The 27,026-nt window shown below is 45.4% G+C and overlaps 3 protein-coding genes across 11 annotated transcripts; 1 reads left to right on the forward strand and 2 right to left on the reverse strand.

The window, feature by feature from the left end:
- Nucleotides 1-302: 302 nt before the first annotated feature.
- On the forward strand, nt 303-19,987 carry LOC122612123. 9 transcript variants are annotated; one of them, XM_043785516.1, is made up of 9 exons: nt 303-1,036; nt 14,016-14,187; nt 16,247-16,645; nt 17,353-17,480; nt 17,548-17,791; nt 17,859-17,973; nt 18,054-18,195; nt 18,264-18,337; nt 18,570-19,987. In XM_043785516.1, the coding sequence occupies exons 1-9, from the start codon at nt 869-871 to the stop codon at nt 18,766-18,768; spliced, it is 1,641 nt and encodes a 546-aa protein (XP_043641451.1). In that variant the 5' UTR covers nt 303-868; the 3' UTR covers nt 18,769-19,987. The 9 variants fall into 9 exon arrangements, with proteins under 9 accessions (XP_043641451.1, XP_043641454.1, XP_043641456.1 ...); XM_043785519.1 differs by having other exon boundaries at nt 16,247-16,408; nt 18,570-19,986; XM_043785521.1 differs by lacking the exon at nt 16,247-16,645 and having other exon boundaries at nt 18,570-19,986.
- A 6-nt stretch (nt 19,988-19,993) lies between these two features.
- Nucleotides 19,994-22,448, reverse strand: LOC122612121 (sodium-dependent nutrient amino acid transporter 1). Its single transcript, XM_043785514.1, has 6 exons — nt 22,084-22,448; nt 21,759-22,041; nt 21,484-21,703; nt 21,047-21,424; nt 20,236-20,974; nt 19,994-20,173 (listed from the first exon to the last, which is right to left on the reverse strand). Exons 1-6 carry the CDS (start codon nt 22,207-22,209, stop codon nt 20,030-20,032), a joined length of 1,890 nt encoding a protein of 629 aa, XP_043641449.1. The 5' UTR covers nt 22,210-22,448; the 3' UTR covers nt 19,994-20,029.
- Nucleotides 22,449-23,574: 1,126 nt separating this feature from the next.
- Nucleotides 23,575-26,971, reverse strand: LOC122612120 (girdin). The gene is given in 11 exon segments (XM_043785513.1): nt 23,575-24,126; nt 24,365-24,567; nt 24,626-24,816; nt 24,819-24,859; nt 24,924-25,253; nt 25,323-25,705; nt 25,770-25,930; nt 25,993-26,241; nt 26,306-26,618; nt 26,684-26,751; nt 26,814-26,971. Coding segments are annotated over 11 exon segments (2,346 nt in total). The 5' UTR covers nt 26,833-26,971; the 3' UTR covers nt 23,575-23,738.
- Between the last annotated feature and the right edge of the window lie 55 nt (nt 26,972-27,026).

A 27,026-nucleotide genomic window follows, 5' to 3' on the forward strand; every position in this document is an offset into this window, starting at 1 on the left:
CACGAGGTCTGGCATATGCCGCGTTGAGTCCAACGATTTTGTTTGTTTTGATTTCGCTGCGCTTCGGCCTTTGTCGATGTCGTTTGTCGTTGTCGTTGTCGTTGTAGCTGGTGCTAGTGCCATTGCTGCTGCTGTTTCCACTGCCACAGCCACTGCTACTTCTACTGCCACTGCCACTGCTGCTGTGTGTCGTCGGCACTTTGGCATCGTGTTATTTTTATGCTTGCCCGCACGAGAAGCTGTCGCTTTCCTCCTGCCACTCACCACATTTTCCACTTTTCCGCTCAGTCGACAGCAGGACATCGAGCAGTGCAAGTCGCGTGGTCGCGCTTTTCCGATAACTCGGCTCTGGTTGTTGCTCGTGTGACTCTGACTGCTACTGCTACTGCTACTGCTGCTGCAGTGGCACGTGAAGTTACTGTGCGGACTGGCTAAAGTTTCGATTCGTTGTCGTTGTTGTTGTCGTCGTCGCCTGCGTGTCCTTGCCGCATCCTTAGCCTTGCTCACGGTCGCCCGCCCGAGAGCCAATTGAATGCACTAGCCGTGTGGCGTGGTGGTGTGGGGCAGGGGAATAGAAGCCAGCATAACCCCGAGACATTTGCAATCCGTGCATTTGCATTAGCATAAAGGGCCTGGGTATTGACGCACAATCGCCGGATAACGAGAGATGCCATAAGCCCCGGAAAACCAGCAGCCCAGCAAGCCAGCAAAGCAGCAACCAAGGCTGCAGGTGCACTAGTGCCAGCGCCAGCAGCAGCGGAAGTGCCTGCCAGACGACGAAAAGAAAATGCATTTAATTTTCCAGTAACGTGAAACGCAGCAGAGATGAGCGAACGGGGCAGCGGGGGAGCGGTGACGGGGGGGCGGCATGCCCGCGTCAGTCCAACGCCAGGACGTGGCAGCAAGATTGCGTATACGCCGTGTCCGCGCTCCGAACCGCCGCAGGATCTGGCGCTCGCCGTTCCGCCGCCGCCGCGCAACTGCCTGGCCATCCCGATGTCCTCGCTGCAGACGGCCAACGGACCCGGCACAAAAGGTGAGTCTGGGTCCTTGGGTCATCCGATTGGTGCACTCTGCTTAACCCTCTAACAGCCAAGGTCGGGTATCTTTCCATGCAGCCCTTCCTTGCTCCGTTTTCCATGTTATGAAACTTTAAAGAGTTGCACAACCCATGAAGTTTTCCCGACGCCACCGAAATCTTTCAGGCTCTGATTATTCATTTGACTTTAGGTCTGTATTGGGAATGATATAGTAAACCAGAAATTACGCGTGTACTTAATTATTTACTAGGATACCATAATTACATTTTTAAAATAATTAAATAGGGCAAGAGTAAAATAAGTGGCTTTTAGTTGCCTCTAAAAACTCAACTATTGGTCTCTGCTAAATATTTTGATAGTTTTTTAAGGCCCAATTTCGACATGGGTGTTAGAGGGTTAAGCCTATATGGGCTAAGAACAAAGGCACAGGTCTGGGAAAATGTCTTGTATAAGCATTTGGCATTAATGGGCTAATGAGCGTGTGGGGACACAATGCGAGCATGTAATTGTTGTAGTTGTTCCGCAGGGCTCTGAATTCTGAATTCAACAAGGAGACTGGCAATCGAAGCATTTGGCCCTGGCAATCAAAACGAATCATTCTCGAATGATACTTATTTTCACCTTGGGTGGCTCACCCTTCCCTTCCCTTCGCTTCCCTTCCCTTCCCAACGATCGTCCCTTCCCTTCGATTCGTTTTCCTCCTTCGCACAAATTTGCATGCAAGTTTTTTGCAGCTGGCGTTGGGCGGCACGTGACTTTGATTGTCATTTCATTGTCTTCGGCAATCATCAAAACGCAAACAGAAATTTTTCGATTTTAAAGAAACGCTGGGAAAAACTGCGGCGGAGCGGGGAAAATGGATGACAGAGGCCGACGCCGATGTCTGGCGCATCAAATCGATTGGCAATTTGTCAGCGCTGATTGCAAACAACGCGATACTGAGGAAAGTCCCCGGCAAGCTCGGGAATTTCTATTGCAGATCGCAGAATTAGATTTGCATGCAACCGAAATAGAATGCAGCGAAGTTGTGCGACCAGTAATCGAAACAAAAATGTAATTCTGGTATAAGCAAAATATGCTTTCGCGTTATATGCGTAGATATCTTCTGCAAGTAACGGAAAGTCATCATAAGAACCAGCTTACTTATAATATTTTAAGCAGAACATTGTTGGTCTAATATAAAAGAGTCATTTTATCACATAACTACCATTTAAAATATAAATGTTAAAATATAAATATTGGGGTATTATACTACTATGATGGACTTACAATTATGTTGCCTTCCTAATTAGTCAGCGTTTATCTGAGAAGTTTTAGCATTAGTTTAAGTTTCGATTCAGCTGACACGAGAAATACAATCAAAAGTAATTTGATTTGTGTGCCCTATAGCTTCGTTAGCGCTTTAAGCGATCTACACAAATTTCAATTTATTTCGATAATGTGTGAAAATGCAGTGCCAGTAAATATCCCATTCCCATCGCTCACAATTAGGCGAAATGCAGTTTTCAGCCTTTGCAGCTGTCAACGCAGCCGCACGTATATATGTATATATATGGCAAATAAAGCAATGCAAAGCCGAGAACAACGAAATCCGCCAACGGCGCTGCAACTTAATTTAAAATTTATGGTCCCATCGCCCGGCAAGAAAGCAGAGCACCCAGTTTGGCCCACAACTATAACAACTATAACAAAAACGGCCAGCGAGCTGAGCGACTGCAGCAAACTGGAAAATGTTGTAAGCACACTTGCTCGTAATTATAATTATGCTCAAAGTGACCCACAAAGTACAAGACTTGAGACGGGCGATTCATGGATGCGGATACGGATACGGATGGATACATGTCGTTAATCTGACCCACTGAACGGGTCTGTGGCTGGAATTTAATAGGATGGGGTGAGGACACCTCCCCTCACCCAGGATGGTTAATTAATATTTGCCCAGCCGGCTAGAAAATGTCAATATGAACGTCCTTCTTCCGCAAAGTAGGCAACAGAAAGCGCTTCTCTGTCGACGATTTCTCGACGGGCAACGCTGCGTATGATTTATGCAGCGTTTCCAGGAGCTGTTGCATATGCATGAGCAGCCTTTGCGGAGCCGCAAAAAATGCAGGGCAAATATATGGCGGTGGTAGCGAAATGGGAGTACAAATAGAACGGCATAACAATGCGAATTGCGAAAGGCTAACAAAACCGTAAATTGAAAAGCCAACCAGAAGGAAGGAAATCCAGTGGACAGCCACAGCCACCGAACGCAAATCCCCTCGAGTACTTTCAATATAGAAAACCCCATCTAAATGCCTACCTACCCGCCGTTCAGGGTATTTTTCGAGCGGAGAGCACGAGCAACAGTCATTGGAAGCCTGCCAAACGCCGGAATCATTTGGTGTGGGTGCGGTGGCAAAGGACGAGGACAGGAGCCACCTGGACAATGACAACGCTGATAAGTAGCTGGCGACATGGCAGACCACTTCATTTATCAGAATTTATGACTCTGCCAACATCCGCGTGGTAATTTGTGCCACTGTGTGGCCACTGCAGCTGTTTCTCTGGCCAACTCCCGCAGTTGATACCCCATTCACTTTTTTTTTAATTTTCTTGGCCGGAATCGTCTTAGCCTTGGACTTTTGCAGCAGGGGTCAGGAATGGAATTGAATCTTTTGGCAGCGATTGTCACTGACAAGCAGGTCTAAGGTCGAGCTCATTACAGCTGACTCCAGAGGAAAGGACATGGATGTCCTAGATGCATCTAGTATAGATACAGCTGGGCAGCCAAAGGCTGCTGTCATTCGTATTTGATGGCAAGTCGGATTAAATCTCAATGGGGATAAATTGTGTTTGGTGGCCGGCAGCCAAATGCTGGGGGCTTTGGGGATCAGATGGAATAAGAGCAATCGTAAGCTCTTCCATGAATCAAATGTAAACTTAAAATAAATTGAACAAGCAGGATGCTTGTGTTATTAAGATTTAGTTGTCGTGCACTAAGCGATAAAGTTGAAAATTATTTTATATGCTTTTTTATATGTTTAACATAGACATGAATCGGGAATTAGGTTAGGGTACTTTAATGACTAAGTTTAAAACTTGAAATTATTATTTGCCTTGTATATGAGTATATTTTCGGAACTTGAAATTCTTCTTCGGCACTTTTTCTTCGTCGATGTCATGTCCTGTTAGGCACTTAAGTAGCTTAACCAACTCTTCACAATTTCCTCTCGTTCTCCCTCCCAAATCCACTTTGCGAACCTTATTCTTCACGCTCTGATTTATGCGGAAAGCAAGAATCCCATAAAGGAGTATGCTGGATGTTCCTTATACGAGTATAAGCACGCTTATTCTAGCAATAAAAAGCGTTAATGCATATGGCGCGGCATTTCGCGAAGCCCGGCTAAGGACTCCATAAAACCCTTTTCAGCCATCCAGCCTCCGAATGTCTGCATTTACGATGCCGGATTCCAGCGCGGACCCACTGCACCACACGCTCACGTGGAATTTATGGGCTGGCCACGCCCCCAACGGCCCAATGGCTGCTCCTCATGGTGGAAGAATGATGAAGGACGGAGCAAATGAAACGAGTGCCAAGGAAAGGCTCTCCTTCCTCCTTCTATGTTCCATTTCCAATTGAAAGTCACGTAAATAAAGGTCGGACTTTGGGGTGCATAAAAAAGTAGTGAATATCCTAGATAATGAATATGTAACTATGTAACAATAAATACATAGATGTATACTTCTTACAGAGGGAAAACTTAAAATTAAATATACATATTTTTAAAAGTATTATCCGATAACTTTCAACTAAATTTGTTTCTGTGTAGGAAATGAGCTCTACAGTTTGGCCAACATAGTTTCCATTTTACCGACTAACCCGAAAACTTACGGGCTTCAATGAGTTTTGAGCCAAGCCGGAAAACGTCTTCAAATTGTGCCTGAAATTGTGTCATGTGAAAATAAGCCAACAACTGGGAGAGTCCTTAAGCCAGGATCAGGCATCCACCCCCACTGATGCCTTTAATTTATTTAATTATTTATGCTTTTTCCTTGCTCTACGGCATGGAAATGCAATATAGATGCAACGCAAGACGAAACAAAATTGAGTTTTCAAGTTGCATGGGCTATGGAAGGCACAAGGATATATGGAAGGATGTGTGTACACTCGTATACTGCAGGCATATTGGAGATGAATGCGAAGCTGTTAGGATGAAAAATCGCTGAGGGCGGCGCTCTGAAAAGCATTTCACTCGATTTTGCACACCCAGTTCCCCGGAATTGGTGTTTCACAATTTGTTGGTTTTGCGCCAAAGTTTCGACATTCATCACTGCGCTGGTGATAAGCCATTCTAATGAGCCTGGCCAAGGACGAAGGACGAAGGACAAAGGACAGTGGAATTAGTTCCCCCTTGAAAATGACAGAGTTCAGTTCTTGAGGGAATAATTGATTTGTTTCAGCCGTTAGGCGAGATTAATGGTCTTTTCAGCCAATCTGAAGCAAGTAAATACTTCGCGATGGCCCCGGAAAGATTCATATTCACTTCAATAGCCAAAAAAATCGATGAAGGACATCGCTGGGACACTCAAACCCTAACCATAACAAACAGAAACCACATCCATATCCTACACCACTTTCCCTATCTAATTGCTTTTTGCGGCTTTCCTGGTCGCCACCAGTATGTATGGCCAGTAAAAAAATTAGTCGCAAATTACTGCGGAAATTGACAAATTTGGAAAACAAGCGCATAAATAATAACCATAATTAGCAGTAGTTGACCATTGCGAAAGAACCACACACCAGCCCAAGTGGGGCGGAGTGGGTGTGGTTGGCCAGTCACGGCCATGATTCCCATAAAAATATGGAATTTATGACGCCAGCTTAAAACAAAAAAAAGATGAAACGAGTGTGGGTATGAAATTGATAGGAAGAGTGCAGACTGAGAATGATTGTTCTAATTTAGTATTGGTTGTACTCTAAAAATTGGGAATATTTATTGATAGCTTTATATGCCAAATAGAAGATCAATACTAATCTTCCATTAAAATTCCAATGATTTATTCTCAAAACCTTCACATGTCTATCAACGCTCATCAAAATGGTCTGTAACATTTTGAAAGATTTATTTTTTAAGAGCATGTTAAATACAATTTATCAGTAAATATAAATCTAAAAGCCAATGAATGATGTGGTTGATTTATGGTGTCAAAAGTACGCCATCCACAGCAGAACAATTCTTTTGGCCCCAACCCGTAACCAGTTTTGCATAATAAATTTCTCAATTTTTGATTGTGTATTGTTGGGGGCTGTAATTTTTCGTGGCCCAAAAGATGTGTCAGCGGCAGCCACATAAATATCCACTCACTCCCTTGTTTTCAGGGTCTTGATTCCAGCGCTGGGTATGAACAATGACAGTAAAAATTAGTTGGGGATTTCATTTTGTCACACAACAATGAAACGGACAGAATGAAACGCATTCCGTGAGTGACAAGTCTCAAAGTCTCATATCAGCGATTATGGCCGAAAAAGGCTTTACACCAAATGCTATTTTAAGGCTAATTTATGGCCTATTTATGTGGCTACGTGAGGCAAAAAGGTGGCGGCTAAGGTGTTTGTGGCTCAGTTCCCGTCCAGAGTTCGCGAGGAAGTGCAGAATGTGTCAGAAGGCAGTGCAAAAAGCGTGGGAGATGAGCAAATTCCAGCTGAATATGGACTTTGAGCCAACTGTTCTCGATTGCGAAAGAAGCAATACGAAGCGCACCAAATTGGCCGACCTGATGCACTGGCTCAAGAAGCTCAACGAATGCCCCCCGGAGCCCCTGAAGTGCGACTACATGAGTGAGTGGCACATTAACTCGGAAATATATTCGGTTTACCCCCTATTTGCCTCTAAGTGCAAACCGATTCCGTATAATTTGTGAAAATGTTCCTCTTCCCTCGCATTTGTGCGTGCTCTTGGCCACTTGCCATCGGTTTTGGGATCGAGAATATAGCCGACTGTTTGTTATGGGAGGTTATGGCCACTTGTGTCAGCATCCCGTATAATGGCAGAATGGTAGGCATTTATTTATACATCAGCATTTTGGCTCTGGCCAGTGTGTAACGCGTTTAATGCCACAGTTTCCATGTGTGTGCGGCATAATTGCATATGCGAGCCTCTTTATTGTGGTCAAATCTTATGCAAATGGCAAATATCCTGGCCCAGTCATTGGAAAATTGGCCAAAGGAAGTGCGGCCAATGGAAATTGAGAATGATCTAGTGCGTTTTAATAGGCGGTTGTTCTAATATGTCCTCATTTAGATTTTACAGACTGCGAGTGCTTTGAGTAATTGGTATTAAAATGGAAAAGAATATTATTTGAATTATTTAATTTGCCTTATGCACTACTGACTTGCTAGTATTATTTAAAAGAGTAACATCTATTTATTCACTAATTATCTTTTCTGGTAAATAATATGATTTTTTTTAAGTTGTTCATATTTTTTTCCTTAAATTTCAACTAAAGGATCCAGGATCCTGACATTTTCTTTAACTTTTGATAAGAGCATTAATTTTTGTATATTATTCAGAACTAAATAAGAAGCCATTAAACCGCCCAAAGTTGATTCTCCGTTTTAAATTACATATATCTAATATCAAAGACGCTTTCATGAGGTATTTTCCATGGCCAAGCTGTTTAAAAGAGTCTTTATCCAATTGGGTGGCTTAAGTGAGTCCCAAAAAGCCGTGTGCATCTGTTGGATGTTTGAATTGTATCCGTCCTGTCGGTTTTATAGCCACAAATAAATAATAGTAGAAAACTTGTTTACCATAAAAGTTTGCAGCACGTTCAAATGCGAGAATAATCAGCAAGTGTCGCCATAAACTTCGCTGCAGTTCCTCCTCCTTCTTCTCGTCCTGCACACAGACATCGCCAGCACGCACACACTCGCACTCACACACATACACTGGCAGACAAACTGGGAGGAAACCCACACACACACACACACACAGGCGCACACACAGGCGCAGATGAACAAACAGTTTCCGGCCACAACATTTACGCGCATTTTCATTGCGATTTCGCTGCTGGTTTCGGCTGCCTTTTGGTATTTACACGTAATTTGCACAGCATTTTTCAATTTTATGTGCTCGGAAATGGTATGACGTCGTTATTTATGCTCTGCCTTTTGTGCCGGGCATTTCCCTTCATTATTCCGCCTCCCTTTGCCACCCTTTGCCCAACTTGGCCCTTTGATGTTGGCCATAAAGTGACGAAAGCAGCTGCGAAAATTGAAACTGATGCAGGCAGAGCCAAAATGCTGACACAGATTTACTTGCAATTTGCCTGCCATTTTGCCGATGCTATTCCACATTTTTTGTTGTGGTGACTGGCGTTAATGGAATTTTAAATTCCATACCGTAAATGGGGAAAAAAAGTAATCCGGCAGCTGACATCGGGGATACCCAGGGATTTGATTGGTATTTACTGCCTGATAGATGGATGGGCCCTCGTCCAGCTCCCATCCACTGCCAATAGCTCCTAGTTCCCAGTCTCCCTGCCCATCAATCGCGTATCTCTGACGGCCCCTTATCAAAATCAAACCGAAAGCTACCCCGTTTTTATCATTTATCTGGACTGACAGCTCGGACACATGATGGCTGGCTGCTCGCAGCGGAGTAGAAGTTTTTGAAGAACTTGTCATGTGATTGTTAGTCATTAAATAAATAGTGGAGCTGGAGGTGTAGGACACCTTCTTGACCTCAAAAAGAGCCTCAAGGACGATTCGATCTGTTAATTGATAGTTGGAGGTTTCGCTCTACTCCGTCTTTAAATACATACATAACAAGATTATTGCGTCGAATTGTCAAAAACCTAAAGTTGTTTATGTCGTAAACAGCTTTTTATATATAGACATAAATATCTACCTAGACGTTCTGTACCATAAAATGTAAAGCTAATGCTAAAATAAATTACATTTATCTATAAACATGAAGGGCCCATCCATCTAGCCTAATGATCGGTATTCGAGCACACCCCCCGACACCCAGTAAACAAAGGTTGACGGAGTCATGTTGTGACTGTCATCGCTGGCAGATTTAATAACCAAACTAGACGTTGTCTAAACGAATGTCATAAATTAGGAACAGCGCTTTCATTTCCATTTAAATGCGGGCTGACTCAGGAAGCCACTCCGTATAACTAACAATTAAGATAACATTCGCCTGGTTAAGCCAACTCATCCCACTAGAAACCAAATTAGAGTCGAAGTGCCGGGGGAATTTCAGTTTGGGGCAAATAGCTAGACACAATTACGTGCCAAGCACCAACTTGCTGGGGAAAATCAGGCAGTTACGACCCGCTTAAACGCACAGCCAAATAAAACTAAAAGACTGGGAAATACATATACTATACTCGTATAGCAGCAAATTTATGCACACGTTGAGCAGCTCATAACGGGCAACTTAAAAGCCAACTAAAGATTCACAATGGGTGGGAAATGGGGAATGGGAAATGGCGACACTTCCCCCACGAGGACCACTCAAGTGGGCCATGAAAACGGAATTCATTTAAATTTATGAAGCGTGGAAATTCATTTGGAGCACAGGTTTAAGTACGTGTCACTAGGCCAACATGTTCGTTCCCCTCGCTATTTAATAAAGCACTAAATCAAGTCCGCGGAGAATATCTATGTGGTCATCAAACTTGGGACAAAACGAAACCACAAAGGATCTCTAAAAGTAACACAAGGTGGAATAAATATATAGGTATAGACTATTTTAATGACCACAATGGTATAGCAGAAGATAAACCCCATTTCTCTGAGTGCAGCATTGCGGTTGGTACTGCATTTCTTTTGCTGATTAACTTTGTTTTTGCCGAGCACTTAGCGGCAAGTTGCGTGTTTGTTTGCCGCAGTCCAAAATGCAGTAATGTTGCATGCAGCCAGGAGGGAAATGAAGGGAAATGGTCGGGGGTTAGACAGTTTGGTCTGTGGCAGGGCCATCTCACATAGCCAGGCCCCACTGCATGACAACTGCGGTGACCGGTGACCGGGGTCCTGGGCGCTGGGAAATGGGAAATGGAGGCGGCTTAGACACATGTAAATCACACCGGGTCCCCCGAGCTCTCCTGCCAGTTGAAGCCACAAAAATGAAAGCCTTTCAAATGCGGATGCACCTGGGCTTGGGATTTAGCCAGCTGCACAAGGAATTCCAACCAAATTTATGGTTCACTTTGCCGTAGGCATAAGTCCAAAACAAGAAATAAATATTCAAGGATTGCTTTCAAGGTCCAAGATAATCGTGCTAACAAATGTGTCCAAAAATATCCTTCAAATTAATTACAGGCATTCAGAAAAGTTCAAAATCACTTTACTGAGTCTGCTGGTAAATTGGTGTCGATAAACTTTGATTATATTTTAAAATAAACTAAGTACCGTACAGAATTATATATACCCTATAAAGACGGCAACTTGTGAGCAACCAATTAGGCTGAAGCCACAGGACGAACAGCAAAAAGCAAATGACTTCCGGATGCCAGGAGAAAACTTTTCCCTGAGCGAACTTTTAGGCAGGGGAGGAATATCTGGCGGGTGGGGGAACTCCAGGAACAGGAACAACACACAATCAATAAAAAGTCGAGCGGAGAACAGAGCACGCAGCACAAAAACAACACACGAATACCAAGGACTCAGCGGCGAACAGGAGCCATGAAAGGTATAAAAAGAGAAACGGAAAGCTACAGAACAAAAAGCTAGCAAATCGTGGAGTGAAACAATAAGTACCCCTTCCCAATGTATTATTAACTTTATATGTAAGATGGTGTACCTTATTTTCTGGCTCTGCTGTAAGCCACAAAAATATATATCAAATGTTACATTTCCTTTAACCAACAAGCTGAGAAACTAATATGCCCGCCAACTTCTACGTTGGCCCACAGAAGTGAGCACTCAGTCTGCGGGTTTTTATTTGTGGGCAGCTCAATGTTTTCGCCGTGTTTTTTGTTTTCTGCTTCAGAAGCATTTTCGATTTCATTTTCACTTGCTATTAATTGGTCGAGCCGCGAGGACATAAAGCGTGGCCACACATGAAATATATACAATGCAATAAATATTTGATTAATATACAACATAAACTATAGCCGGAGCGGCCGTTGAAAGTCCGTGCCACACGGCGTATACGCAACAAGTGACGAACAGGAGCTTTTCGCAGTGCTGCGATGTCTCGTGGCTGTAAAATTTCATAAGTTGAACAAAGTTAATGAAAAATGCTCGCCCCGCGAACGATGAGCGATCTGACAGCGACCACAGCGCCTTGTCAGCAGTCGCGTCGGCGGAAAAGCGGAAAAGCTCTCCAAGTGCCAGTTGATTTCTTGTCGCGTCGCAGGCAAAACGTTTTCACATTTCGTATGGTTTTCACATACCCTGCGGGTCACCGAAAAGAGCGTGTGTATATTGGAAAAGCATTAATGGCCGATAAGGTCCATCAATCGCTCTATTTATTGAACGATGGATGACTCATAAATCGAACGAGATATTCAACTAATTAGAATATTACGCATACGCCCCGGGCAAATACAAATAAAAATTCGTTACAAAACAACAAAGGTGTCACTGTGTCCTGTGTGCGTTCGCTTTTTCGCTTCTGGCCACTTGAAACCAGTCGAAACTGGTTGCTCTGTGGGCCAAGAGCCACAACTGTGGGCCAAATAATAATGCAAAATAATCATATATGTGCATAAGATATATATCTTGATAAGTGCCCGTTTGGAGCAATAATAACTACGAGTAAAGTGTTCATCGGTCAAGTGCAAATAGCTGAGTGAAATTGAAACGCGGAAAACCAATGAGCTCACTCCATTTTAGATACAGTTGCTAGAACGAGGAGCTATGGAATGCTAAATAATAGATTTAAAACAACTTTGAACTAATTTACCATTTCAGCTTGTAGCTTGTTAGCTCCACATAAACGGGCTGATGTATCTATATGTATGTATGGCTATACGCACATCCTGCACGATACGCAATCATTCATGAAAGAATTCAGCAGATTTATATGCACACAAACACAATGCAGCTGTAGGGTTGAATTGTGGCCAAGGTCAAGGGCCGTAAATCCCATGACCTAGTACAAAAATCACACAAAGAAACCAGCCCAGCACGCGCACTTTCCCCCTCTCCCCCAAAAGAAAATCTAATTTTATAAATTTCGTGGCTCTACCTCTTGCTCGGTTTGTATTTTGGCAAAAGCACAGAACGCAAAATTTGTGTGTCATTAGCTTGTTTATTTTTGGCCAGAAAATTCCGCACGATTTTCTCCTCGGCTGGGTTATTACCTCTCACACTTTTCTCGGCTCCTCGATTCAATATGATATGTGGCCCCCACTTAATGATGGACATTATTGCTGTAGCCGGGCTCGTAAAGCGAATTAATTACACTCGTAGTTGGGCCAGCCACTTGAAAGTGGTGTAAAAATGTTTACGATCGAATTCCTTGTGGCTCTTTGTGGCGTTTGATTTTCGCGTGAGTTGATGGCCTACGCGATTGACTTAGTTAATGGATTTAGCTGATGATGATACCCCATCATCATCGACTGCCAAAGGGCAGTGCCCAAGTGGCTGCGAAAGGAATAATGCTCAAGTAATGCCCTTTGGCTGCTTAAGTAGAAGCACCACGGGGCGTATGAGCAATATAATGATAATAGAATAAGTTTATTCGCCTTGAACTTTATGGTCTAATCATTTAGTGACTGTATAAAGATGAACAGAAGTGCAATGTGGCATATATTACATTGAGTTGATTAAATTATGACTTATATTTGATGCTGTAGTTTGAGTTTTGGAATTAATGCCAGCTGTCAAAGATTTCAATTAATTGAAAAGAGTATTATTGGAAAAGTTATAATTCGGCCAATTCTGCTTTGCTGACTGTTGCGAAATTTCCGTTGAGCTTTCCCTTTTTAATGCTTCATTTGAGCCAGCAGCCTGTTTATAAATTGCCAACCCATTGTTGGCTAAGCACTTTTCAATTTGCGCCCGTCCACGCGTCCTGCCACGCCCCTTCGCTGTTTGCAGCGAATAGCTGTCTAAATTTATCGCACCAAGGCGATCAAAAGGCGACCATAAAACTAATTGCGCCGTGTCTTGAACTAATTAAACTCGCACAAACACACAGTAGTAATTGCCTAGCATTTCTAGTTTTTTTTTCGCCTTTTTTCCCCTTTTATTTTTTTGTCGTGGGGAAACTTGAGCCCGAGTTCGCGTATCCTGCAAGTAAGTTCGGTTCGGTTCGGTTGGGCTAAGTAATTTTGAGCCGGAAACTGGCAATTTCCGCTTGCCGTTGCCACTTACACACACACTTGTGTGTGCTCACTTAGCTCCAAAAAGGACTTGCTGCCTTTTCGTTGGCCAAACGATGTACGTATGTACAAGTCAACGAACTCGAGGGGCTAAGTGTGAATTCGCGTGTGCGGGCCGAGTTAGAGAGCCAAGACTATGGCGAGAAAAAAACTGTTTAGAGATGGATATCACCATAACTCACGACATAATTATAATTATAGGAAGAGAAAACTATTGCTTGTAATTACATAAATAATCTAGTCTGTCGACAAAAACACTTGAATAACGAGCGCGGAAAGCCAATATAAATAATTAACTTCGTTCTGACTGTGTGGCCTTGCCAAATGCAAACAAATTGCGGGTCCTCTAAAACAGAAATTAAATTTAATACCGCCCCAAATAGGAGGGCAAACAAAAAGGCACTCGGCGAAAGCTATTCAAATGAAAAGCCCGCAACGACAAATCAGATAACAAAGCGGGCAGGCACACGCACACAGATAAACACAACCCATCCCGAGCGGTCAGCAATTAGGAGCAGCAGAAGCACCACCAACAACAACCCACTATCCACCGTACACCAACCACCGTACACCACCCACCGACATCAACAAGTTCACCCCACCAGACGCATTTGAGCCACCGAACTCACGATGAATTTAATGTTTCGCAAGAATTTCCGCGAGGGCGCGAGCAAGTCGGGCGGCGGCGGCGGAAAGCTGCAGTCGAAGGCCAACAGGACGAAGCGCTCCCGGGACATGGGACTCGTCCAGCAGCCGGAGGAGATCCACTACAGGACCCACCTCTTCTTCTCGCCCAACCGACCCGGCTACGATGTGGGCGAAGGTAAAGTGTCGTTTGCCTTGCACAACGCAGGCACAGCAGTAGCAGCAGCAGCAGCAACAACAACAACGCCATTGCGAGTACAGTAGAGCGTCGAAAGGGTGAACAGCGTACTTCGTGTATTGCTTACTATATGAAGTGGAACAAAATAAATACATGAACCAGATACAAGCTTATTTATACTTATACATACATATATAAAGAAGTCTATAAATGAACTACTTTTGCTTTGTTGTTTACAGCAGATATGTATTATAATATTAGATAAATGTTTACTATCTGTCTAGTAAAATCTTGTTCTAAATAGCAGATATGAATTTACCCATTTAATATTATAAAAAAAGTTTACTATCTATCTAGTAAAATCTCGTTCTAAATACACCAGAAAGGCTGGTCCAGTTTTGTTCATGATATTTAATTTAGACGCCCTGTTCACTCTTTCGACTGCTTAGTGTCGGCATTTAAACCTAGCGTACATTTCAATCATTCACAAACATGGCTCACTTTCCCTCTCACTCCCTCCCCCTCCCCCCTCTCTCTCTGTCTCTGTCCCACCCGATTACTTTGGTCATTTGTAGCCGCTTGAGCCTGGCCCTCAGTTACTCGTGCTCCATTAACCAGACATTTGCATTTCAGCCATTGCAGGGCAGCAGGGCATTCAATTGAAATGTTTTTATCAATTCCACAAACGGCCTCCTGACAGGTGGGGCCATTTATTGTGGCGGCCTAATTGGGGCGCAGTTTAGCGGGGGGCGTGGTTTATTATTTATACAACGTGAGACTGAGTGTATCACTAATTGAATGGTGGGAAAAAGTGCCTTATTGAGTCTGAATGGATGGCAAGGCAAAGTTTCAACGTGTTCATTAACGGACTATTAAATAATCAATAACAAATACTTGCTCTTTAGCAGTGATTAGATAATAACTTTTAATTTGTGTCACATATATAAATAGTTCTTTAAGATCCAATTTTATGCCTTTATAGCATACAGATCAGTTTTCCAAAGAAGATTATTTGACGTTTAAATTGATTTTTATCTTTGGTTTTAAATAATATGAAATTATATGGAAACATTTGATTAGGAAAACAAATGAAATGAAGCACTTGTTGTATGCTATTTGTTGCTAAATATTTCATGCATTACTAACTTAAGGGAACTTAATTACATTCGTGCAACTTTGTGCGTGAGAGTGTGTGTGAAGAGGTGAGTGTGTGAGTGCCAGCATCAGCTAATCTTGCAGTTTCCAGTTGGCTTGGCTTTGGGGCACTCTGCTCGCACAGAAGGCAAAGCAAGAGCGTATGTAAGTTACCATTTGATTTCGGCCTTTAACAATTTCTGCACACCCACCCCCTTTTGGCAATGGCCTTGAATCTGGGCCAAAACGCAAGGTCCTGGGAGTTCTTTGGCAGCGGAGCCCACTAACCCACGGAACTGGTGAATGTGTCTAGTTTTGGAGCACACTGTTAATAAAATCAGCGAACGAGAAGGAACTTCATAGTAAACGGGAAGGTTACGTTGGTCATAATATATCCTGGGAATATTTTACAAAAGTCTGTGTTGAACTCCAGTTACATTCAATAATATACCACAAATCTTCTAAAAGGCTTTAATTTCCGATAATATATACAAAGCAACGATAAGAACGCTTCAAATCGGTTTCCTAAAAAAAATCTACTTTGTAGATTGTAATCATGTCACCAGCACATTATTAAACACCTTCTTTCTTGTAAATATATATAATAGTGATAAAATAAATTATTTGAAGTGTAATATAAAATATTCAGCTTATCCTTTTTCTTTTAAATGGGAATAACGGAAACTTAAAATATTCCCAGAGAATCCTTTAAGCCGCCTTTGTCCCTTCACGAGTGCACAAATGTAAATCGGCCTTCATATCCAACGAACGCAACACAGACTATGATTTAACCAAAAACACACCCTCATTTCCCGCCCGCCCCCGATTTTCAGGTTTCCAGTTGTTCTGTTGTTCTGTGTTGTTCGCTGTGTGTGTTTTGTGTTGTTTGTGTGCATATAAAGTATCGAGAGCCTCCAATTTTCAGAACGATGTAGCGCCCTGTCAGGCATCCCGAGCACCCCGCTCTCGAGCACCGCCCCCTCGCTGGCCCTGCCCGGCAACCTGCCCTACGAGCTGGACATTCCGCAGCCGCTGGTCGACCGCCGGCCGTCCGTCTCCCTGATGCGCTGGAGCAGCAGCGGACCGGGTACGGAGTGCAACAGCAATAGCAACGGCAACAGTAACGGCAACAGCGCCAGTAACAGTTTGATCCGCCTGCAGCAGCAGCAGCAACTACAGCAGCAACTGCAGCAGCAGATGCAGCAGCAGCAGCAGCAACATCTATTGGCAACAGCAACAGCAACAACACTGGGGTACGCTGATGCAACGGTGGCCACGGCAACAACAACATTGCTAGCGGCCGCAGCTGCAGCCACGCGGCAAGGTTTGAGTCCCCCCTGAAATCGAAATATAATTGAGAGCCCCATCTGATGCGATCTAATACGATCTGATGCGATCTCAACTATAGTTGTTGTTGTTGCTGCCCAAACTCGATCAACACTAATGTCATTTGCCAGCCAGCTCACCCCGAAAACCGTAGAGATAAAACACACTGACACACTCAAACACAAACCTATATGTTGCACCCCCTAATACCTCCCAAAGTTTCCCCAATTAACGTTTGTTGCACGTTTTACGTAGCTAACCCTCGAGAGTTCCGATTTCCCAGCCGGATGTTCGACAAATACTTCAATTCCACTGTTGCAAGTTCTGTCTTGTTTCCGTTTCCGGTTTTATTTCTGTTTTGTGTTCGCGTTTCCCGTTTTCCACATCTGAATGTTGGTGATTAACTAGTGAAAATACTGAAAGCTAGACACGTTCTCGGAGACGCCACGCTTTCAGTATTTCGCCGCAAGCTTCTGGGGATTCACATGCACCACAACAAGAGCTCTGGTATCGACCTCCTCTAACTCCAGCTAATCGCCTATTAATCGCAGCCTGAAAAGGATCTTAAGGCAACGCTTTGAATCGATCATCATGGGCTTGCCGAAAGCTGAAACGTTTCTTGAATATTTCTATAACTAAATGGCTAACTGTTGTGGCAATGCATTTTCGAGGGCTCTACTAATGGTATTCCACTGTACGTTACAGTGAACTTTGGTGGCGGCGCCAACTCGGGAGTCACACGAGCGGAACCCATCTCATTGGCCACCCTGGATCGCGACTGCTTCATCATTCCCGTGCACAGTGTGGACCGATTCCTGCCAGCTGGCATTCCTGTGAGTATTCAACTTCTTCTTATGTTATATGTTTAAAATAATCGGAAAGTATGGATTCCCTTTGCAGCTGCCCGCCTTAAGTGCCGATGGTAAGGCCACCAGCCCTCTCAGTGTCCTGGAAGTCTCCGATCCGAAGCTGTGCATCCTGGTGCACTTGATGAGTCCCCTGGAGGCCATCGACCCGGTGATGGAGTCGCCACTCGCGCATCCGCTGCTCAAGCAGCGCTCCATTGCCGCCGAGTTGGTCACCGAAGTGCAGCAGGCCAACACGGCAGTGGGCGGAATGCTGCTGGCCAACATGGAGAAGAGTTGTGAGTGCAACCTGGACCACCCGCCTCCAGATACATCTCATTCTGATCTCATATACACCTTTCCCAGCCGAGTTCCCCTTCATCTCGTACTACCTGATCAACACGCTGCAGACGGACCCTTCCAGCTTCTATGCTGGCCTGCGCGTCTCCTCGCTGTCCAAGTTCGAGCCAAAGGCCCTCAAGTGAGTGCTCCAATCAGGGCTCTGAATGGCCCAATCTCAATCTCAGTCTCGCCAATCTCAATGTTTCGATTCATTGCCAGATACACTGCCGCCCACACACTGGACCTGTACAGCGAGGTGGCGGCCATTTGCCGTCCGCCGCTGGTTTTGCCCTCCAACGAGGCGGGCAGCTTCAAGAAATCGCAGACCGCGGCCACCGGCTACATTATTAGCGTGTTCAAGGTGGGATAGTAGTGGCCGTCCAAGCGGGATTGGGTTCCATCATGAAAAATTCAATTTTAATTCCGCAGGTTTTCGAGGGCGACGATGGCGAGCGATTCGAAAAGAACTGGCTCTACTGGACTGGCGCCCGGATGTTGTACAGGTACACTGCACGAAACACTGTCTCTGGCCATAGGAGGATATAGTATTGATGGCTGTTTCATATAATGTTTTCATTTTGAGATACACTTACAGATGGCACTTATAGATTTCCCTTGCAACCAAAGATTGCTTGCTTGCAACCAACACAATGATTTCCCCTTGTGTACTTGCCATCTATAAGTGTTCTCTACACCATTGCATGTGGCGCTTATCCGAAGTCTGACTCGTTCCAGGTACCTGCCACGTGCCGCGGGCCTGCGGCGCATCGCCCTGCACAAGAGCACCTCGCAGAAGGGCGACAAGATGTATCTGCTGGTGTGCGAGTGCGCCGAGCTGCTGAAGGACATCTCGCTGGCCGCCTTCCTGATTCCGGCGCTGCGGGCGCGGCTGTGCGGCTACACCGGACTCTATCGACCAATACAGGCCTTCTAGTTTAGAGCCGGAGCCGGAGCTGGAGCCACGTATTTTTCTATCTGTATCTGTACATAGTGGATCTGGAGCTAAGCCATAGCTAATGCGAAGCAAGCACTGCAATGTGAGGGAAACTGCACCTGTTACGTGATTCTAATTCGATATTAACTAGGCATAAACAAATTTTTCAACTCTCTCTCTACTAAGAGTCGGCATTATCAGCGCTGCGAAGTAGAAATGGCAGCGGGTTGATGCGATTAGGCATCTTACTTAAGTAGTAGACAATATACTCAAGGCAACTTCATATCGTGTGCTAGGTTTTTCTATAAATCATATAGAGGCAAGCCCAATTAATAGGACCATATCTAGTGTGAGTTGGTAGCGAGGAACTTCCATTTTAGCCACAACAAATAGAGAATCAGTGGGAACTATATATGTATACCGATATATCGTAGTAGTAAATCACTTATTCGAACGCTGAATTTTGCGCTGAAATGTAGGCTATGAAATCCGCAAACCAAGAGTCAATTCTTAGCATTAAAAACCTAAAAGATTGTCAAGCTGGGGAATGAGTGCAATTGAAAGGGTTTCATCAGAGGGATGGGGGATGTAGCTAACTTTGCCCAAATCTAACACAAATCTGCCAAAGATATAAGCAAGTCTAAACTTAATTTGAATCAAACAATTGTTCAAAATTGCTAGTTTTATATATCTAAGCAAATGATTAAGCCAAATACGATTTTCTATCAAAACATTGACTAATTATCGCTTGGCTGCAGCTTGCCACTTGTGTACACTTTAGGACTTATACCGTACATAATAGCGTACATTTATGACAATTGTAAATAGTCTTTGCTCCGAATACACAAATATTTGAGAACTATATAATTTTGCACAATAACAACAGAATCAAAAAGTGCTGTGATAACTAAACTAAAGCAGAGCAGAGCCGCAAATGCAAAGAACATAATCAAACCCATGAATGGGGATAGTCCCAGCCATAGAACCCAATTTCACCCAGAGTCAAAGACAATATCATTTAGCTACCATTGAATATTCACTGGTCTGTGGCTTTTTTCCAAAACAAATCCAATTATTTAGATAACCTAAAACAGATAACTCTCAATGCTTATGCTAAGCCTAAAGCCTAAGAATATATTAATTACCAAATGTTCGAAATTTTTTGTCACATCTTGAGCTGCAAGCTTGGAGCGCGTTTAGCATTAACAATAAAGCGTAACACAGAAAAAAAACACTAAAGTAGTCCTTTAGCCATTAGCTATTAGCCAAAGATATTGTCGAACAAGTATCCGCCACGTGGGCTCTTGAAGTCCGCCTCGCGTTTCCGATGGAGTATGTAGGCCTCGAACTTCTGCGTCTGCAGCGGACCCCAATTGGCAGTGGGTTGCAAGGCCATTCGGAATTTCTGTTGGTTATAGGATACATGTTGAATTTATAGTTTCAAAGATGTATATTCTGTTTACTCACACTGGCAAAGGTCTTCCCTGGCTGCTGGAAAATCGTGACCAAGGCCCAGAAGGGCAGCTGCAGCACCCCCAGGCCCCAGATAATCCAGCCAGCCATGTAGTACTCCGCTGGATACTGAACGCCCCTGTAGGTCAGAGGTTCGTAGCTGAAGAGCATGTAGACGAGGACCAGGAACATCAGCCCAGGTGCCACCAGGGCCCAGCAGATGCGCCAGTAGAAGCCAGTCTTCGCATTCAGCATGAACTCAATGTCGCTGCAGATGCGCTTCACGCCGTAGATCCAGCCCACGGCCAACAACTCCGCGATGGCCAGGACCAGGGCTATAAAGGTGCAGCCATAAAAGTCCACGAGATTCAGCACGAACTGTCCGCCCGGAGTCATGTACACCAGACCACAGAGGAATCCAATTACGGAAGCACCCACGGCCAGCAGCCAATGCGGCAAGTGGGTGAATCGATCCTTGACCACATTCACCACAGCCGAGGCCATGCCAATATTCGATCCTATGCCCAGCACCAGGAGCATGAAGAAGAACAGCACGGCGAACAGTTGGGGCAGGTACTTGAACTTGGCAATGGCCTCCGGATAGGAAATGAATGCCAGACCAGCTCCACCCTTGACCACCTGCGAGATATCCTGGGTGTTGGTCTCATAGGCCAGGTTGCCCAGGATTCCAAAGATGATGCACCCAGCCAGAATGGACGTGAGCGAGTCTATGGTGGTGATTATTATCACATCCCTGGAAATTAGTGGTTCATAAAAGAGTTTTAAAATTACCGATCTAAACCATCAAACTGTAGAGTCGACTTACTTGTGCACATTCTTGTTGAAGTCGTTGAAGGAGGCGTACATGACCAGGGTTCCGAAGCAAATGGCCAGCGAGAAGAACATCTGGGTGATGGCCGCGTACCACACGTGCGGATTGAGCAGCTGGGACCATTGGGGCTTCAGGAAGTACACGATTCCATGCCAGGCACCTGGCAAGGTGACCGCCCGGATGAACAGTACGATCATGATCACGTAGGGAAACAGGGCCAGGAAGTAGGAAGCCTTCCCAGAACTGCGAATGCCTTTCGACAGAACAGTGCCAATGATCACCCAAGTGGCCAGGAGGCACAGGACCAGATCCCAACTGGGAGTGCCCAGTCCACTATCCTCCAGCGTTTCGGGCTCCCTTAGAACCGTTTGCCTGTTTTTTTGGGTAGGTAATTAAGGATTCTATGTTGCAAACAGTTACTCCAAACTCACGTGAAAAACAGCTCGGCGGAGGAAACCCCCTGCACAATGGATGAGTCATTGGCAGCTGTGTCTCCTGTGGCCACACAACTTGTGCCCCATTCCAACAGGCAATATGTCCAGGGCAGGACCTCGCTGAAGCTGGCCACCAAATACCTGATGGTCAGGGCCATGATGCAGGCGTAGTAGGTGGTGGCCAAGGCAGTGGAATACACCTGTCCATAGGCAATTCCTAAACGAAAGACAGAAATAGCAACCATCACAGGAATGAATGCCATCAAACTCACCCTTCATTATGGGCGCCATATCAAAGGCCCTGATGCAGCCACGACTCGAGAACTGCCCAATGATGACCTCCAGATAGTAAACGGGTCTGCCAATCAGCAGCAGCACAATCACATAGGGTATCAGAAAGGCGCCACCGCCATTCTCCAGGGCAATGAAGGGAAACCGCCAGACATTGCCGAGGCCCACGGACAAGGCGATGCAGGAGAAGAGGAACTCCACTCCCCTGCTCCACTGATCGCGCTGGCCGGAGGACTCCGACTCCGCCTCACAATTTATGGTGAGCTTTCGAGACGCAAGTCCTACGTCCAATGGACACACACTCACCTCTTCGCCCTCCGCGCTGTAGACCACAGTGCTGATGCCATCCTGTGAGCCTGTGTGTCCTTCACTCGTTCCTTGAGCTCCCTGCATGTTTCGCCGGAGTTTCTGGTATTCTGCAGCATCATCCATGTTTTAGGCTTACAGCTAAGTTAGGGTTCAAGACAACAAATGAAATGCAGGCAGCAGACAACACAAAAGCTGAAATGCATCCAGATGGACGGCCACAAGACACCAGACGGGCTGGAACACAATAGCTCAGTTTATATAGATCAGAGGATCAGTATATCAAGTATCATGGCGCTTAAGGGCTCGTCACCAAAACACGCGATTAAGCGATTTCCAGTTGGCCAAAAACTAGTTGGTTAAGAATGTGGGGCTAACGTCAAGCGTTGAGCAACAGGTGACTTTCGTTAATTCGTTAGTTTATGAATTTGTTTACTCTGAATTTTATAGCTCTCGATCGCTGAGCTGGCCCAAAAATAGAAATTCGAACTTAATCCCCATTTATGATGACCGTTATTAGCAGAAATTTGCATATCTAGTCACGGATAAAAAGCCAGGCCCCCTCTTGCTACCTTGTTGACAAGATATCACAGCTCAATTATTCTTGAATATCACAACAAGCTGGTTGTCAAATCACTTCCATACAAATCAGAAATCTGTTTGCACAAATTAATTAAACCTATCTCGAAATGTAATTTATGAGTCTTGCTCAGTTGGCTGATAGGCAAATCGCGAAAATTGCAATCACCGACAGTTCAACGCGACCACAAATCACAGCACTTGACATGTCTTCCATGTTCTGCAGCTCTGGCACCAAGGTACCTATGCCCAAATATTCGTGGAATCCGAAGAATCGCCAGAGGAATCTCTTATCTGAATGCATGCCTGTCGACTGCAAAGTGTTGGCAGCCAAATGTACACACGGTTCACATCTAATAGCCAGACGGAAAATGTTGACACAAGCTCTTGGAAAAGATTTGGGTGCTTCACATGTGGGTTGCCTTATCACAATTGGCCGGGATCAAGGTATAAAGTTGTGCCCAATTTTGTGGGAACAATTCCATTTTATCTTCTTCAAAAACGCACTATTTGATCTGCAACCAGCACCACACACTAAGTACCACAATAAATTTATGAATACCTCGGGAACATACACAATCTGGACTCCAAAAACGAACCGTTCCTAACGAGCTGCCTGATGCGACTAACCGACATGTGCCAGATAATCTACTAGGAAACCTATGGAACCCACGCAAGAGCAGCGGCACAAGCCGATTTTTATAACGAAAAAGCATTTATACTAGGTTCCTGAAGAACCAGTATTCAAAATATTTGAATATACGCATGTTTTTAATTCCCATGAGTGTATATGGAACTTTGACCCTGCGCTAAAAATCCAAATCATCTCAATTAAGCGTGCCAGTTTCAGATTCCTAAACCAATCGAAGCTCACGATTGATCAGCCGCCGCCCTAAACGAGACTTAACCAGATTTCTGCAATTACTTCTTACTACTGTGGGTGTGGGTACAAACGATGTGGGTGCCATTGGCCAACGATTACAATAAATTTGGTTTGTGCATCTTAGAATTTCCATGCTGCGCGTTCTCCTTCGGGGTTCGGGTTTCCTGTGGTTCTGGTAGTTCCAATCGGTTCTCTAGTGCTGGTCTCGGGATCGCTGGTGTCGCCGCAATCGCTGAGGAGGCTGGGGTGGTTGGGGAGTCGCTTCACTTTGAGGACTCGTGGCACGGAGACGCGGATGTTGCAGTTGATAGCGCGAGCGGATTAAATGCCGGGGGGAATTACGCCGCGGAATGGGGCATGGTGGTTCGTGGGGGAACAGCTGATGCTGCAGTGGCTCAAAGATGCGGGCACGTGGTGGGGACATCTCCGGCTCTTGCAGATGGGAGTGCTGCAGAAACTCGCAGGAAGAGTCCACTCGCTCGCGGTGGCCACCGCTTCTAGTGCCCTCCACTTCGCCAGCTGGCACAACTTCAAAAAAATGCTGACCATTATTGCCAATAATTACTCTGGCATAATCACGGCTAAAATTGTAATCATTTTATTGACTCTCCAAGTAAAAAGTTCGCAGCATTGCTATCACTTACTCACAATAGTTTGGAAACTGGGCCAGTGGAAACTGGGTCTTCAATTGGCGTTGGCCTCATTCCACGGCATATGGCCCTAAGGTTATGGAATATCTGCCAGGGGGATTGTGCGTGTGTGTGAAGTAATGGCAGGCTGGCGAACTTCTACTCAAACTCGTGTGGGTGATGAACTTACAGGGTGTTCTTGAGGTTTTTGATCTCCTCCTCCATCGAGGCATTCCGCTCGTCCTGGGTGGCTCGCAACAAGGATACCCGTGAGTTCTGCTCCTTCAGCAACTTGATGACGTGCTCCTGCCTCCTCACTTCCGTCTGCTTGTGCGCGAGGGTCCCGAAGAGATTCCGGAACTCCTCCTCCTTCGAGTTCAGCTGGTTGTTTACCTGCAGGAGGAAAGGGGATAAGCATAAGCGGGGCTAGCCAAATCCTTCTGCGGCGGACCTGATTGATCAGCGTGTCTTTCTCGCTAACTTGATAGTACATTTGGTCTAGTTTGGAGCGGTTATCCTGCTCGTTCTTCTGCAGTGTCGAGATCACTTCGGTGCGAGCTGCGAGCATCTTATGATCGAGCTCCGTTTGCTGTTGCAGCTTGGTCACCTCCTGCCGCAACTGCTGCTCGACTCCGGATTGATCTCCAGTTTGGCATTGGTAGCATTCAGAGCCTCCTTTAGGTCGCTGGTTATCGAAGGAAAGATATTTTAATTAACATATTATACAAAGTGTGGAGCAGACTGGTTACCTTATCTGCCCTAAGGCGTTCTTATAGTTTGCACTCAGATCTTCGAAGTCGGCGTGCTGCTTCAGTGCATTGGCCACCTGCTTGTTCAGGACATTCTTGTGCTGCTCGAGATTCTGCAGCTGCAGCTTCAGATCGGCGATGATGAGGTCCTTCTCCATGATGCCCTTGTCCATGACGTCCGGACGCTTCTGCAGATGGACGATGAGCTCCCGGGCCTCGGTTAGTTCTCCCTCTAGGTAGGTGATCTGCCCCAGATTCTTATCGACGGAGTTACGGGCACGCTCCAGGCCCATATCCGCCTCTTCCAGGCGATGAATCAGGCGCTGATTTCTAAAGACGATATAACACCGTGTACAGATCTGTAGGATCCTTTAATAGTGAGGTGACCAGTTGACTTACGTGCTCTTCAGCTTGGATACCTCGGAACGTAGCCCCTCGATGGTGGAATCCTCGGTCACCAGCTTGGAGTTCTTCTCGGCCAATCGCATGGACTGCTCGCTGACCACCTCCTCGGTTCGCCGCAGGCTCTTCCTCAGCTCCGCGATGGCCAGATCCCGACTGGCCAGCTGCTGTTCCAGCTTGGCGTCGTTCTCGGTGCGCAATTGGTTCATCTGGTCATTGTGCTCCTTCTTGGCGTCAAAGTAACGACTCTCCATCACCTGCTTCTGGGATCGCAGCTCAGCCAACTCGCGGTAGAGCGTTTTGTTGGGTGAATCGGACTTATTGGAGCCTGGACCGCACAGCTCGTCGATCTCCTCGACAATCGAACTCATTTTTCGGTTCTAAAGGCACAATAAAATAGTTTCAGCTTACTAATACAAATTATATTGGTTGCAGAAATCTTACCAGTAACGCAGCTAACTTGCATCGAATTTCCTCGCGCCTCTCAGCAGCCTCGAAATCAGTTTTGGCCCTCTGAATGTTCGGTAGATGGTCATAGATCATCAGAAATCCCTGATCTACAATCGCACGACACCGGTTCTTCAAGTCACCGATACTTTCGGTGGCTAAAACAAAAGTATGCAATTGAAAGTGTGGCCAATCGAAGCAGTGAAGCTAAAAGGCTTACGAATATTCTTGGGCAATCGAAGCAGATCATCATTTTGGACCACGACCTTGCATTCATCGTTAACGGCCAGTGCCACAAACTTGAAGACCCCTTGATTCCGGATCTCCGGACCCATGAACCGGATCTTGTCCATAAACTCGGACTGCAAGGACTCCAGTTTCTGTTTCTGCGCCTCAAAGACCCGCACCTTGTTCAGCTCCAGGACCCGGCGATGCGACTTCTTATCAGTCTTTGGGATTTGCTTGGGCACTGTGGACGGAATAATCAAGAATTGGTCCACGCTTTGGGGGCCAGGAGAGGATTCGATACCCACCGCTTGTCTGCGCTGCAACCACGGTCCGCTTGGGAGTCACCTCATCAGCCACAGATTTCCGATCGCTCTCGGCCACTTTTGGCTCCGGCTCGACCCGTCGATTTGGCAATGAGCACACACTGATGCACGGGAGAGCTCTCCTCGCAGGATTAACCCGCGCCGGGGAAGTGTTCCGCGATGGGGCAGCCGACTTGCGTGGACTCGTTCTGCAGCTGACTGGAATGCGACTTGCCGTGTAGCTTCTGGCCAAACTCTCGTCGCCATTGAGAAGGGGAGGTGTGGAGAAGACACCACCACGTGTGGTAGTGCGGGACTGTGAAAAATCAAATGAAAAGCATTCATGCCACAGGAAAACCCCTCTCCCTTTCGTTCACTCACCCAAGTGGCAGTGCTAGGGGCTGGCTTTTCCACCTTTCCAGTGGCCCTCAGCAAGGAAGCTTTGTTACCTAGCCAGGATAACGCATAAGTGGAGCCCTCTATCGTATAGCGTTGGAAATACTGCACTTACCACGAACAGGATGCGGCATCACGTTGCTATTCAATAGGTCAAGTTTCGGAAATCAACGACTTATTTGATCAAAAAGACAAAAAAACAGTATACAAAATTTATTTCCTAATAATTCAAGTTGAACTACGTCTAGTGTAAATGGTACAAAAATACTTTCTGACCGATCCTACGTGTTGTTCCGTGAAAGTAACCTGAATTCAAACTCAAAGCACA

Source organism: Drosophila teissieri, chromosome 2R (genome assembly GCF_016746235.2).
Source record: "Drosophila teissieri strain GT53w chromosome 2R, Prin_Dtei_1.1, whole genome shotgun sequence".
NCBI lineage: Eukaryota > Metazoa > Arthropoda > Insecta > Diptera > Drosophilidae > Drosophila > Drosophila teissieri.